This window comes from Biomphalaria glabrata, chromosome 13 (genome assembly GCF_947242115.1).
Source record: "Biomphalaria glabrata chromosome 13, xgBioGlab47.1, whole genome shotgun sequence".
Lineage (NCBI taxonomy): Eukaryota > Metazoa > Mollusca > Gastropoda > Planorbidae > Biomphalaria > Biomphalaria glabrata.
In genome coordinates, this window is record NC_074723.1 from 35782751 (window position 1) to 35797140 (window position 14390).

Genomic DNA, 14390 nt, shown 5'->3' on the forward strand with positions numbered 1-14390 from the left:
AGTATTTCATACCCACCCGCTGCCATCCAACGTCGTCCTGCGGGAGGTTAGAACTAGGAAGTGTATTATCTTCAACTCTGTAGAGACTGTAACACATTTTTAGATACAAACAAACATATAAAAAGAACTCTTTCTCCTAGGTGGGTAGCCAGCCATGGCTAACAAGCCCCTTTCTCCTAGGTGGGTAGCCAGCCATGGCTAACAAGCCCCTTTCTCCTAGGTGGGTAGCCAGCCATGGCTAACAAGCCCCTTTCTCCTAGGTGGGTAGCCAGCCATGGCTAACAAGCCTCTTTCTCCTAGGTGGGTAGCCAGCCATGGCTAACAAGCCCCTTTCTCCTAGGTGGGTAGCCAGCCATGGCTAACAAGCCCCTTTCTCCTAGGTGGGTAGCCAGCCATGGCTAACAAGCCCCTTTCTCCTAGGTGGGTAGCCAGCCATGGCTAACAAGCCCCTTTCTCCTAGGTGGGTAGCCAGCCATGGCTAACAAGCCCCTCTTACCTAAAGCTTACTGGTTAAGGAGACAGCTGCTCGCCTTTGCCCCTACTCCTGTTAGTGAGAACAGTTCCGCCGGACTCAATATCTGAGCCACACGTTAAGGCCAGGAGTTGGACTGGTTGTCAGAGGCTATTTGAGACGCATGCCGTTTTGGTTCCGCAAGGTTGTCATTGCTGGAATTGGTAATGGATGTAAGCACTCGACTACCTATAAAAGGCTTCCGATTGGGAGGAAACATTGGATTGCCTCAAAGGACCGTGACCCCTGAACAAACGGATGTGCTTAAAAAAAGTTAAATGTTCATATTGTTGCCGGGGGCCTCCAGAAAGAGGGGTCTGTGAAGAGCCAATCCTTAATCCTGGCCACGGGATAAAATCTTTTTCCGGGTCAAAGGCTCATAAAAGGGATGTTTTGTTGTAAAATGTTTTACATGTTTCGGATGTTCCTTCAGAGTTGAAGATAATTTACTTCCTAGTCCAAACCTCCCGCAGGACGACGGGGGATGGGAGCGGGCAGGGTTTGAACCCTCGACCATCGATAAATCTGAACGACAGTCCAGCGCGCAAACCGCACGACCAGGCAGCCATTTATCTCGAACCTTTTTGGACACCTCAACGATGTACCCAAGTTCGATGTTAAGTCACACTATAAAGACACAAATCAAAGACTGGAGCAGTGGGGTATCTAGGTTAGGAGGGGGGGGGGGTCCGGATTTTAAAATTCCTCCAAGCCCCCAAATGAGTATCCATATTTGTTTTACATTAACTATTAAGCGAATGCCATGTTAATATTTCATGTTATTATATAAATCAGTGACCATGTTGCATGTATTCCACATATTAGACATATTTTGTTATAAACCTGATGATGGCACAGATGGGGGCATTTAATATGTGTTGAGTCAGCCGACGCAAATCGCCCCAGGCCAGCGCTAGACGAGCGATCAACCGTGACGAGTTACGACAGTCAGCCGAGACGAGTGTCAGCATGACACTCAGGAGCGTCACGAGGGATGTAGTCATCTGACCACCCGGAATGGTCGAGCGACGTTCTGTCCGGTTCTAGAAGGCCATTAGGGACCCTATTTAAAGAGCGGAGGTGTCGCGGTCAAGACGGTTCAGCGCCCGGTTCACTACAGTCCGGTCGACTACAGCACAGTCCAGTGTGGTTCAGCTGTGTGGTTCTGTACGGAGCATTACGACGGTTCAGTGCGGAGTACTGTCAAGTACAGTTGAGACAAACGGCGACTTGATCTTGGTATGTGATCGAGTCCGATACAACGAGCCCAGTGTGTGAAGTCAGTCCTGAACTGTTGAACCCAGTGCAAGCCCGGAACGAGACGGAGAGGCCAGTGCAAGACTTGATACGGCGTCACGGTTGACACGGAGAGAAATTTGTACAGCCTGTGTTACGTGTTGCCAATTGTTCAGTATTGGCTGTAATTTATTGGACATTAAACTGATACGTTACTTTGGAGCCCTGAGTTGTCAAGTTCTTTAAGTTGGTGGTGTATGGTGCAGTTTGCAGAGAGCCTGGATAGTGAGATTCGTAACAATATTTATTGAGTACTTATGTCATGATGTCAAATGTCAAAATGCAGGAACCTTTAAAAAAAGGCTAGAAGTTTAATAAGAAGGCTTGATATATAGTAAGATAAAGATGTTAATACATTGACACCTAATCTATAACTGACAATTTTCCTTTATTCTTATCTCAATACGTGACATTATAAACCATCGACAGAGATTAACCTGTCTGGTTCCGTTTGCTTACCATAAATATTTGGCGTGTAAAAGTTAGGATTCATTGTTTTGTTTATTTTAGATTTAGGTTTTAAAGCATAGCGACAATAAAGTCATAATAAAAACAATAATGTATTTTAAAAAACAGTTTTTAAATAAAAAAAAGCTAGTATGAAGAAATAGTTGTATCAATTAATTTGGATCAGTCATGTAACTAAATTTGTAATGAATCTAGACCAACAATAAAAAAAGCATTTATAAAATGACCCGAATTCGACCTCAGGCTTCTCAAGCCAATGCGGTAGCCACTCTGCTAGTGGAGAACCCATGAACAAGGAAAATTGTATAGTTATCTAATGTTTTTATAGTTTCGTCCAATTTATCATGTTTTTTTTTTCCACTAAGGCTCAGACGATGACATATAAAGGGGGCTAATTGAGATTATACCACCACTTTAGTAAAGTACAAATTCTTTCCCTTGTTTGATATATTAATTAAAAATAGTTAATTAATTATTTTGTTAATTTTTAAATTGATTCTTGTGCAAAATTTTAGCTTGATCCGAGATCGGCTGTGGGATAAATAACTTGAAAGAGAAGATAGAAGAGAAGAAAAAAAAAGAAAGATGGAGAGAAGAATAGAGAAGAGGGAAAGAGAAAAAGAAAGAAAGAGAAATGAAGAGAGAAAGAAAGAGGAAGAGATAACCAAAGAAGAGACAGAGAGAGAAGATGAGAGAAAGAGAAGAGAAAAGGGAGTGAAACAAAGATAGAGAAAGAAGAGAAGAGAAAGAAAGCAACATAGAGGAGACGAGAAATGAAGAAAGAGAGAGAGAGAGAGAAAGAGAGAGAGAAGAAAAGAAAAGAAAGAAAGAGAGAGAAGAGAAGAGAGAGAGAGAGAGACGACCCGTCCTATTCATCGTGACAGATAGAAATCGTGAGCAAAACATTATTCAAGAAGAGGGCGACCCGTTTTATTTTTTATTGGACTTCCATAACAATAGAAGGGAGAAGATGCTCCACAATATCGACAATATACCAGCCTGGGAAAAGAATTAACGGGTGTAGCTAGTAGGTAATGTTGTTTTAGATAAGTTAACACATTAACTAATAAAAGTCTTATTAGTACTCGCCAAAAATTATTGTTACAATTAAAATTCGATGTCCTCGTCTTCAGTACTATGATCGTCTCAAAGGCTTAGAAAGGAAACCAGTCTCTAATAAACCCTAATCACATATAACAATAATTATATTGTTGACCTTTATAACTCGTTCATCTCGTAGGTCACTCTTATAATTTTAAAGCTTTGATGTCTATGATTCTCAAGCAGTGACTGACTGACTATATGGGCGTTCGGGCTAATGTCCGGTGGGCCGTTACCCATTTGGCCGGAAGGACCACCTAAAGGGTCTCATATAGAACGTATTAAATTGTTAAAGGTATTATAATAATCTCTTGTAGAAGAGAGCCTCTGAGCGTCGTATTTTTTTTATCTTCTACTGTCTCTACATTGTAATGTTAATTTAACCTATCACATTTTCCAATATAATGTAATAGCCTACATCCGTAGACATTGCTACTAGTAGGCCCCATCCTATTAGGGCAGGGACGGAATGGGTGTCAAAATCGGCCCGGGCATTTCTATAAAATTCGGCCCACAAATTCTCTATCATGTGACGGGCAGCCATTTCTAGGTGTATCGGTCCTTATAAATCATTGTTAAGTTTGATAATGTATCGATATGCATGCATACAGTGAACTCTATATCTTAATAAGCAATATAGCGTCTTTTTAAATCAGCAATTATGTAGGCCCTAAAAAGATGAAGCCTACTAGTAGCACTGTCTACATTCTACATTTTATTTTCGGGAAATGTGTTTGATTAAAAGAGTATTACACTGTAATGTCTGTGAAAGACTTTTTGTATAAACACGACGCTCAGAGGGCCTTTTATACAAATAATAATAATAAAATAATACGAATATTATAAAACCTTTAACAACTTGATATGTGCCATAGTGGCTTCGATCAGGCCATTTCGGTGGCCCTACCGGCCTATTTGGGTACCGGCCCACCGGGCATTTGCCCAAATGCCCATATAGCCAGTCCGCCCCTGTATTATGGCCTATATACTTAGTGATTAAAAAAGCCACATAAGGCCTATATTTCTTATAAGAATAAAGTGTTCACTTTATGCATGCCTTTAGTTATCGATATGTTATCAAACTTAACATAATGATTTCGAGGACAGGAAGACCTAGAATTGAATGCCCATCATATGATATACAATTTAAAGACTGGATTGTATAGGCTGGATTGTATTGAAATACCCTGGCCGATGTTAGCATCCAGCCCCCCTCCCCTCCCCATTAAGTATTGTTACGACTGTATGCTTATTTATAAAGACAATCTATCTTGGTGGTACAGGAACCAGCCATTTTTCGTGTGGCTCGCATTGCTGTCAGAGATGAGGTCAATACTTTGTTGCTCTCCATAACTTCTATGTCCCCATCTCTCTCCACATAATGCGGTATGGCCTATATCTATTAGGAAGCGTGGTCGAGAGGCCAAGTGCGCTTGAACTTGGCTTGGCTTGGCTACCTAGAAGGGGGCTCGAGGTTCGACACACCCGACTCGGGCAGAGTTGTGTTTACTGAGCACCTAAAGATACCCCCTCCCCCCCACTGGTCCACAACAGAGATTGGACCAAGAGCATGCTATAAGCATGAAAGTAGCGCTATATATAAAAGCTATAATAGCTTTCAAGTATGCTTATTTATAAATTATATCTAACTTATATTCACTGGTGGTAAGTGGTACCGTCTGTGTACTCCTGAGCTTCCTTGTTGATTTCCAAAACAATTCATTGATTAATGTCTTCAGACATTTGACAAACAATCAATAGTTATCTAATCACTTTACAAGGTACATTCTAGTTCCTCTTTACATTTAGACGTCATGCTATACGATTAATGGTCCAAATATCTAAACATATATGATTCGATCTACGTCTACAGTCAGGATATTTGGCTCATGTTTATAACGTTACGAACAAATAAATTCTTTATTTCGATCAGAGAGTGTTTGTAGGGCTTTCTGGAATAGCCCGCTGCCTTTATTGTTACGTCCTGGAGGGTATTTAACTAGTTCTAATTTGCCTCTGGGTCATTTGCTAGTGTTTTATGAGCTCACCCCTATGCGTCTTATCTTATCTTATAGATAGACGTTACTTTAAAAGAGAAGATAATTACGTCCTACTCATTTTATGTTATGCATGTTGATCAGTGACTTAAACTCTGCCAAGTCGTTGGTTTTCCTGGCTGATTCAGACAACCCTTTTTCATTCTCTAATAGCAGTAGGAGCACTTATATGAATCTGTTCTAGCGTATGGAATAAGAGAATGTGACTGTTTAACTTCTGTCTTTCTAAGTATTTTATAAGGTTTTGTTTTTCTGTTTGTACATTATGGTTCATTCTAAATCGGTATAGCAGTCTAGCACCTCAACCAACATGGCAACATTTACATTTCTTGTCTGCAGACAGCCTTCTTTTTTTCTTTTCCTTTACAGCCTTGATTAATGAGTTTGACCCCAACTAGGCAATAGGCTTTATAACATATGACGCTTATCATGACCCGGAACTAGATCAATTAAAACAAATTTGGGTAGATTAAAAACTAGAATCTGCGCATTTTTTTTTTTTAATTTCAAAATTGTAAAGTACTGGTAAAAGCTAGATGTACTTTTAGTTTCGCTCAAGTTTCAAGCGTTGTCCCACTTTTTGCATCCTAACTAGTGTGGGCTAGAGTTCTACATAGAGCTACAACTGTCTGGTTTCGAGCAAGGTTTAATTAACAATTTCGACTACATATTTAGACAAATTGTCTGACCGGAGAGTAAACACCTTCTCCGTGCAACTAGACTAAGACTTAGATCTAGATCTAGTTCGTTCAGGATGTGGATCTAGATTATTCTTTAGTAATATTATATTTAACATTTTATCGTTCACGTCTAGAGTAGCCTATATAAGTAGATACAGTAAAATATAATTAGATCTAGATCTAGATTATAGTCTATAATCACGTCAAGGGATATAATTCTAGTCTAGATAAGTCTAGATCTTTCTTATTTTCTAGATTAAATATTTAGACATTTATCAAAAGAATCTATATATAGATCTATAGACATTTACATTAAATTATCTTTCGAATCGAGTTATTTTTAGTTGTATACAATTATAATTTATAAATTATTCTAGATCTATTGTTTAATGTATAATAGATTAAACATTAGATCTAGCATAATCTATAAGTCTTAGGTCTATAGGCTTAACTCTTTCTCTCCTAACTGACGATACCAGCGTTGATTCCACCAGAATGTGGTAAATAATTACGGAGAGAAAGAGTTAAATAAAGGCACATTTCTTGTCCCGTATTCTATGACAAATCGGTACTAATGCTCCTTCTTCCCTAGTGCTATTATAGCATGGAATGGGTTGCCTGAGCCAGCCAGAAAAAAACAACGATTTGTTTAAATCAGTGATTAACATGCATGACTAGACTGAACTAGGGACACGCTTAGGACGTAATCATCTTCTTTTTTTTTTAAAGTTACGTCTGTATTTGATAAGTTAACATAAGATGATAACTGCAATGCATGTTACTGAAAAATGAAGGACCCCCCACCCCCTCCTGGCCTTGGAAAATAATTAGATTACCTTTACTGAAGGAGTATCTCGGTGCGTTCAGATCATGGTGTAAACCCCCCCCCCCCCCAGCCCCCCAGCAATTTTTTATTAAAGATATCGACCGTTTGTTCTTTGAGCTAACAGTTAAACCATAATACAGTGAGCTAATTACTTACAGGTGCTCATTACAAACTGTACAATGTTGACGCAGACACACAGTATGTCTCCTAGCAATGTTGACTCAGACACAGTATGTCTCCTTGCAATGTTGACTCAGACACACAGTATGTCTCCTAGCAATGTTGACTCAGACACACAGTATGTCTCCTAGCAATGTTGACTCAGACACACAGTATGTCTCCTAGCAATGTTGACTCAGACACACAGTATGTCTCCTAGCAATGTTGACTCAGACACACAGTATGTCTCCTAGCAATGTTGACTCAGACACTCAGTATGTCTCCTAGCAATGTTGACTCAGACACACAGTATGTCTCTTAGCAATGTTGACTCAGACACACAGTATCTCTCTTATTGTAACTCCGTTATTTCCTTGTCTATACAATTTTATCAACATTCACAGAATGTGCTGCGATGCGGTTGGTAAAGTTAGAATCCAGATGTAACATTTTATCCTTTCTTACCGCTTTTAACCGTCTGTCAATCTTTGGATAAAAAGTCCGGACGGGTCGGCAAATGCTCTGCTACCTTCAAAAAAAAAGTTGATCAATGTCACGCTTTTGTTTCAAAATGAGATTTTTAGCATAGCAGCTTAAATAATAAGGAAATGTTTCTTCATTCTAAAACTATTCTACTGTAATGATGTATCTGTGGCATTTTACGTCTCGAGAGACGATCTTTTCCCTTTGCAACTTCTTGTGTGACTAAAGAGGCCAATCCTTAATACACATCTGCGATCGCCGGTCGGGCATATATAATCACCAGGCGCCGTTGCATTTTCACCCTTCTTTCTGCTTCTGCTGTGTATGACATCTGCAATCCGTGACCCTTCCTTTATGCTCTCTCTCCATGTGGATCTATCCATCTATATATCCTATTACTGGACTGGGTAATGATGTATAGACTGTTGACTGTTGGCAACTTCTGCAAAATAGCCTGTAGGTCCCACTTTCTCTTCTCAAATATCTGGGTCACCTCGAATTCAGTTCGTTCCCCCACCCCCGTTTTTTGTATGAGAAATGCTTTTAAAAAGCGAATACGGTAAAATCCACCCAGATCTCCCTTTCTTTCTCACCCCTTCTCATCTTCCCAACTGGTCCAGACAAGTGACAGGATCACAGCGTATTGAGAAAGCATAAAATAGCGCTAAAGAAAAACAATTGGTTAGAAATATTTCTAATCGCACAGATTTATTATTGCGTGTCTAGATCTATTACAGATTGAATTTGCATGACTGTTCCAAACTAATTGATACACTTACACCTCGTATACGCTATGTTTTTGTTTTTAAGTATTTTAAACAAATGTTATTCTTGTTTCCAAACAGTTTTTATAAAGCGCTAGATGTGTTCTACCACAAACTTTTCCAAATGTATTTACAGATTGTTATTGAGAACACATTGAGGGAGAATGTCAATCATTGTGGTGTTTTTCTCTTTCTTCATCAGTCAAATCACGAGTACTGACGGTCAGTGTCATCTACTAAACACAAACAACTAATATGTTATGTTCTGTTGTTTTGAAAACCTCTTCCACTCCCCTCCCCCCCCCCCAAAAAAAAAAACACAAAAAAAAAATCACTAGAGTCCATCTCGTGGAATCTTTTTTTTTTTAAAAAAAAAACAAAGTTATTTTCTTTTCCTGGTTCTGTTTCTCAAGGAAGGTCTTTGCTAGCCCTGATTACTTAGTAACATGTTTTCTATTATCACACTCCCCCATCACCAATGTTGGACCCTTGGGGCACCATACAAGAACTGTCAACCGTCTTTCTCCATTCCTCTCAGGTCTTTGATAGAATTTCTTTCACTGCCAGGCCCTGTCCTTTCTTGGATGTCTTTCCAGCGCTTTCTCTGTCTTCCTCTTCCTCTTCTTCTTCCCTGGTACTGTTCTTTACATATTGCTGTGTAGTAACCCCTTAGAAACGAACGTACACCTCCCCCTGGTAACAATACATGTGTTTAAAAGTATGAACCTTCTAATTGGTATAATAAGTTTTTATATTAAAATAAACGAAACGCATAGAATGCAAAATGAGATAACATTAAATATTGGAATGGATGTCAAGTTTATACTGGGATACTTATGATTTCCATTAACTGTTGATACTTGGCATTTTTGCGAATCAAAAATGGTAATTATAACTACTGGAAACTGTGTGGTTGAGTAGTATGCACTCAGGAGTGTTGTCTTGATGGTCAAGTGTTCAAACCCTACCCACAGATATCCTTCAGTAGCTGTGTGCTTACTTTAGATAGATTAATATCCTCCCGCGACGTGCGGTGTATTGAGCGGCAAGCAGCCTCAACAATGATCTGCCACTGGCAGTGTCTGAAACCTCTTCCAACCTGGTGTCCACTGTTCTGAGGTCCTCCATGAAAGTGTGACGCCAAGTTATACCAGGACGACCCTGTTTGCACTTTCCTCGTATTGGCCCTCCATGTCATCGCAACACTTGGTATGCGTAATTCATTCTATCCGAGGACATGTCCCGCAAAACTCAGGCGACGCTTGGTCACAACCTCATTACCTGGTCGAGTCCCAGTTCGGCATTGTCTTTCTTTATTTATTTATTATTTGTAACCACTAAGCTTATTATTATTATTTGCAAAGCGCGCTCAATGGTCATTTAGACTGGGCTTTCATCGTTTGTCAAATAATGCAAGGGGAGAGGGTGTCTGGGAGAAGGATTCCTTGCTGTCTTTCGCGACCCAGAACGAGCTTAAATGGAAACTCCTATGGTTTTTAAAATTTGAGTTATTGACATATTTGAATTCTGCGTAAAAAGTTGTAATAGTAAACATTTTACCATTTTTTTATTTAAATGATTAGAAACATTTATATTTAATAAATTAGACAGTAAATTCTTGACATCTCCAAAAAAACGGGGTGCTTTGAGATTTAGTTTTTAGGTTAGGCATACGTCACTTCCATCAAAAATACTGAAAAGGAAACTAGATTTAAACCAATCGTATCGCTTCATTCTTACAGGCTCTTGGGCTTAGTGACGGCCTATTCCAGAGCTATGGTACAGTTATATATACATGTATTGGTAGATCTAAAGGCATTAGGATAACCAACTCAAGAAAAAAAGTAACATTTTCATCTAAGCTTCTCCTTTTCCCAAGAAGTAAATAGATCGTGTGTCTGACTGATTCGAACAAACTGGTCAGTGTAAGGCTAGTCCAGAGTAGTCCAGACTACGTGTAGTCGGTCATAACAAGACAACCAAGCGATAGTGTTTGTTGTGTGTTGAGTGGTCAGGCGAGAAGATACACACTGCCGTGGTTAGTCAAGCATGTAAATCTCCTTTAACACGCATTTTTTTCTTTGCTTACAAGATCTAGATCTAACTGCATAGACGAAGATATATTTCTTTTACGAGAATGTAAACTTTGCTTTACGGTCTCTCGTTATACAGAAGTCAATAGATTAAATTAAACGTATTTGTGACGTCACATAGAAACCCGGTGAAAGTCTGACTGTTTTGGATGCGCAGGAAAATTACGTTGGAAAAACATCAATTACTAAGTTATTATTGCAAATTTAAAAAAAAAAGAATAATATATTCATTATCTGTAAATCAAAACACATACTATGTCAAAAATTGTCAAAACCATCGGAGTTTCCCTTTAAGAAATAATTATATTATACCATCAGAGTACGTCCCTAACCATCCGCCCCCATCATTCAGCGTCAAGTAAATAGAAGCCTCGTCCTCCTCTATACAGTCGTTCAACCCGGCGGCAGCTATTTCTTTTTTTTTTTTTTTCTTTGAGTCAAGTAAAATAGAGGCAGTTTTTTTTTTCTTCTTTAGTTATGCTTCAGTTAGAGTCAAGCGACGCCCCTGGCGATCAAATGCCTGACCAGGTCAATCTGACTTTTAACACAGAAACAAAATCTCAAACCAAGCTTAATCTCAGGCGATCGCAATATTTCAACCTTGACATTCCGGTCTATACTGTGGACACCGACAGTGAAGGAATTATGCAAAGACATAGAGTGGAAACCGGACACAGAAAGGTAAACACAGAACTGAAAAATCCCTATGTCCAGCTTGATGGTCACCAGGGCCGGTCTTACTGTTTGCGGGGCCCTATGCTAAACGGATTGCGCTGGGCTTTGTGTGGGTAGGGATATGGATAATAAGTGAAAATTAAGATTTTTTTGTTAAAAAATAAATTCGTCTTTGCATTTTATTCATACTTACTAAGTACAAAATCAAGATCAAATTAACTTTACGGGCCATCTACAATAGAAGGTAGATCTCCAACATAAAGCCGATAAACATTCGGATCTGCCTTTTAGATTTACTATCAACAAGAAAAATATCGATTTTGATTTTTTTTTTAAAGAGATCGAGACAGATTTAGATCTATATGTAAATGCCATTGACTATTACAGTAAATTAAGTATTGGAACCTACTGTTTTGGATGAAATTCGCCTTATTATTTTCATTAAAATGAAAGTTGACAATGCCTTTTTTTTTTTATCGCGAGTAGGATTGGCGTTTCCCATATTGATTGACACCCCAAAATTACAATTTTGTCTATTTTCTCAGAACATGTTTTGAGTTTTCAGGATATTTTAATAATTTCAGGAGATTTTCATGACTTTTTTTCGTATACTATGCAATTTCAGGAGATTTCCAGGAGATCCAGGAAAATCAGGAGACCGCGGAAACCCTGTTATAAGCTAAAATGGTTTAATTCAATAATTTACAACTAGAGTTAGCGCGGGGCCTATGAAAGTGTGGGGCCCGATGCGGCCGCATAGGTTGCAGTGCCCTAAGGCCGGCCCTGATAGTCACTAAATCCCATAGTCACACAGACACAATATCCCATTTCGTTCTCTTATTATTAACTTCTGCCTGAAAGAAAGACAAGTTATTATTTTTACAAAGCTCATATCAACTTACTCTTTCTGCCTGTCTGTCTGTCTGGAACAACTTTTGAAAAACCTTCTTTTCCCCCACTTTCTATTCTAGTATTAAGCTGAAGTTTAGCATTAATATTCATTGTCTCTGACAAATAATTAATCAATAAAAAAACAACTTAACACTTATTTATTTAAATAGTGGTAATTAGATTTGTTTGATATCTAAAACGGAAAATAAATTTTATAGTATTGAGATATATGGCTGTAAATGTGGAGTTCTTTCATAATTAATCTTTTTTTTAATAGTATTTTTTTTTTATTTTGCTTATTCAATACCTATTACTAACTAGCACTTTCTTCTTTGGGTAGTACTAAAAATTTATAATACGGAAAAGTTTTCATATTTCGAAAACCGCTGTAACGATTTTCCTAGAAATTTTGGGTTTGGGGAACAAAACACCTACTAGTCACACTAAAAACTCTGGCCAGTCCGCTGTCATTTTTCTAATTTTTTAAATCAACTTAAAAATCAATTTCGCACACGTCTTTTCATGAGTAATACTATTCCAAATGATGTCAGAAAAAAAAAATTAGGACTTTTTTTTTTGTTTACACACTACGTCACTGTTTCTATAGCAAGTGAAGTTTTACAGAGCGAGGTCGCTAGCAGATCTCTGTAAAAAGTTAGCCACCGTAAGTCTAAGTCTAATGCAGCGGTTCTCAACTTTTTAAGCTCGGCGTCCCCTTTTTTTTACAATCCCCCACTCTGCAGCGACCCCCCCCCACACACACACACACAGCAATAGAAGAGTAGACAAAAACAATCCTTATTTTCGATGGTCTTAGGCGACCCCTGGCAAATCGTCAATCGACCCACAAGAGGGTCGCGACCCACAGGCTGAGAACCCCTGGTCTAATGTAACTAAAAAGCTAGCTAGTTTTGATGTACTCGGTAAACAGAATACATAAGTATCAATCAGTCATTTTTTTTTTAACGAGGGTGTCATGCAGTAAGCACAAGGACCAACCGGAACTTTTGGTACCCATTAGAGCTAGGTGGACTGAGAGGAACGCAAGGATCCCTAAATAAAAAATCACAGTCTTCACCAGGATTCGATCCCAGGTGGTCACGGATTCGTATTATGAGTCTCATTCGGGGCGAGGACGTCACTGAATCTACCAAACTTTCGTCATACAGGGGAAAGTAGGAGCGTTTTGTCATTGTGCTGGCCTCAAGACATCCTAGTTAACCGTCGGCCAGAACTACAGTTTAACTTTGCATCTCCTATTCTATCTCTGAAAAAACATTAGCTTACATTACCTTTTTTTTCTAAAAAAACTAGACTACATTACATCTGGGCTTGGTAACCGCTATGGCCCCTTAATCAGAAGCTTATAATAAAAACTTATCTCCCCTGGAACTTTTCATTTTAGAATGTGGTGTATTTTTATGAAAAGGCTGATTGCATATTTAGGTGGTTTTTTTATTTAAACGGCTTGTTTTTAGAAAAAAAAAGTATTCTTTGCACGTGAGCTTTACAAGCTTTACAAGATCTAAAATATTATAATATCGAAATTTCAATATATTTACTAACGCCTGTGATCTATACGGAATGAACGGACGAACTGACAGTCTGACAGTCAGACAACCTAAAACAATAGCGGCTTTTCTTCTTTTAAGGGGCCGCTAGAAAACGCCTTAGTATTTCAATGTAATTACTTTAGAGCATTTCTCTTTTTTTTTAATTACGCTTCTTTGTCGTATCCACCAAGGTTTTATAATTCTAGCTTTCATTTTGCACATTTATTTTCCCTATTATGACAGCGGTTCTCGACCTTTTAAGCACGGCGACCCCTTTTTACAATCTCCCACTCTGCCGCGACCCCACCTCAGACTCACACACATACAGCAATAGAAGAATAGACAATAAAAATCCATATTTTTGATGGTCTTAGGCGACCCCTGGCAAATCGTCAATCGACCCCCAAAGGGGTCGCGACCCACAGGTTGAGAACCCCTGTATTATGAGGTAACAAAGTACTTCTCCAGTTGTGTCAGTAATTGGGGCAAAACCCCAGACAATGTTTATGTATTCCTATGCAAATTACACAAGAAACAGAACGAATTTCTTCTTTATCTTCCTTCACATTGTTATGTTGGAGCGTACAGACCATTCTATGAGATGAACAGCGCAGTGGTTTCCGAATCAGGCAGCTCGCCATGTAGCTTTCTTTCCATAATTATAGGGGTGGGCCAGCGTCTTGGTAAAGAATGCAGTTTTGAAGGATACGATCAGCATTCTCTGGGGGCACTCCATTAAGGCCAGATATCACTAGATCCAATTTTGAGCTTCCGGAACATAAGTTGTCTCATTCTGTATAAATAATTAAGATTGGTTCAATATAAGACACATC

General features: G+C 38.8%; 1 protein-coding gene across 1 annotated transcript in view; it reads left to right on the forward strand.

The window, feature by feature from the left end:
- The first annotated feature begins 6067 nt into the window (after positions 1-6067).
- The window catches only part of LOC106058580 (uncharacterized), a 49698-nt gene continuing 41375 nt past the window's right edge, over positions 6068-14390 (forward strand). The window contains exons 1-3 of the mRNA XM_056007564.1: positions 6068-6210; positions 8482-8567; positions 10914-11119. Of these exons, the coding sequence (XP_055863539.1) occupies positions 8510-8567; positions 10914-11119 (264 nt within the window). The 5' untranslated portion in view covers positions 6068-6210; positions 8482-8509. The remainder of the gene's footprint in view (positions 6211-8481; positions 8568-10913; positions 11120-14390) is intronic.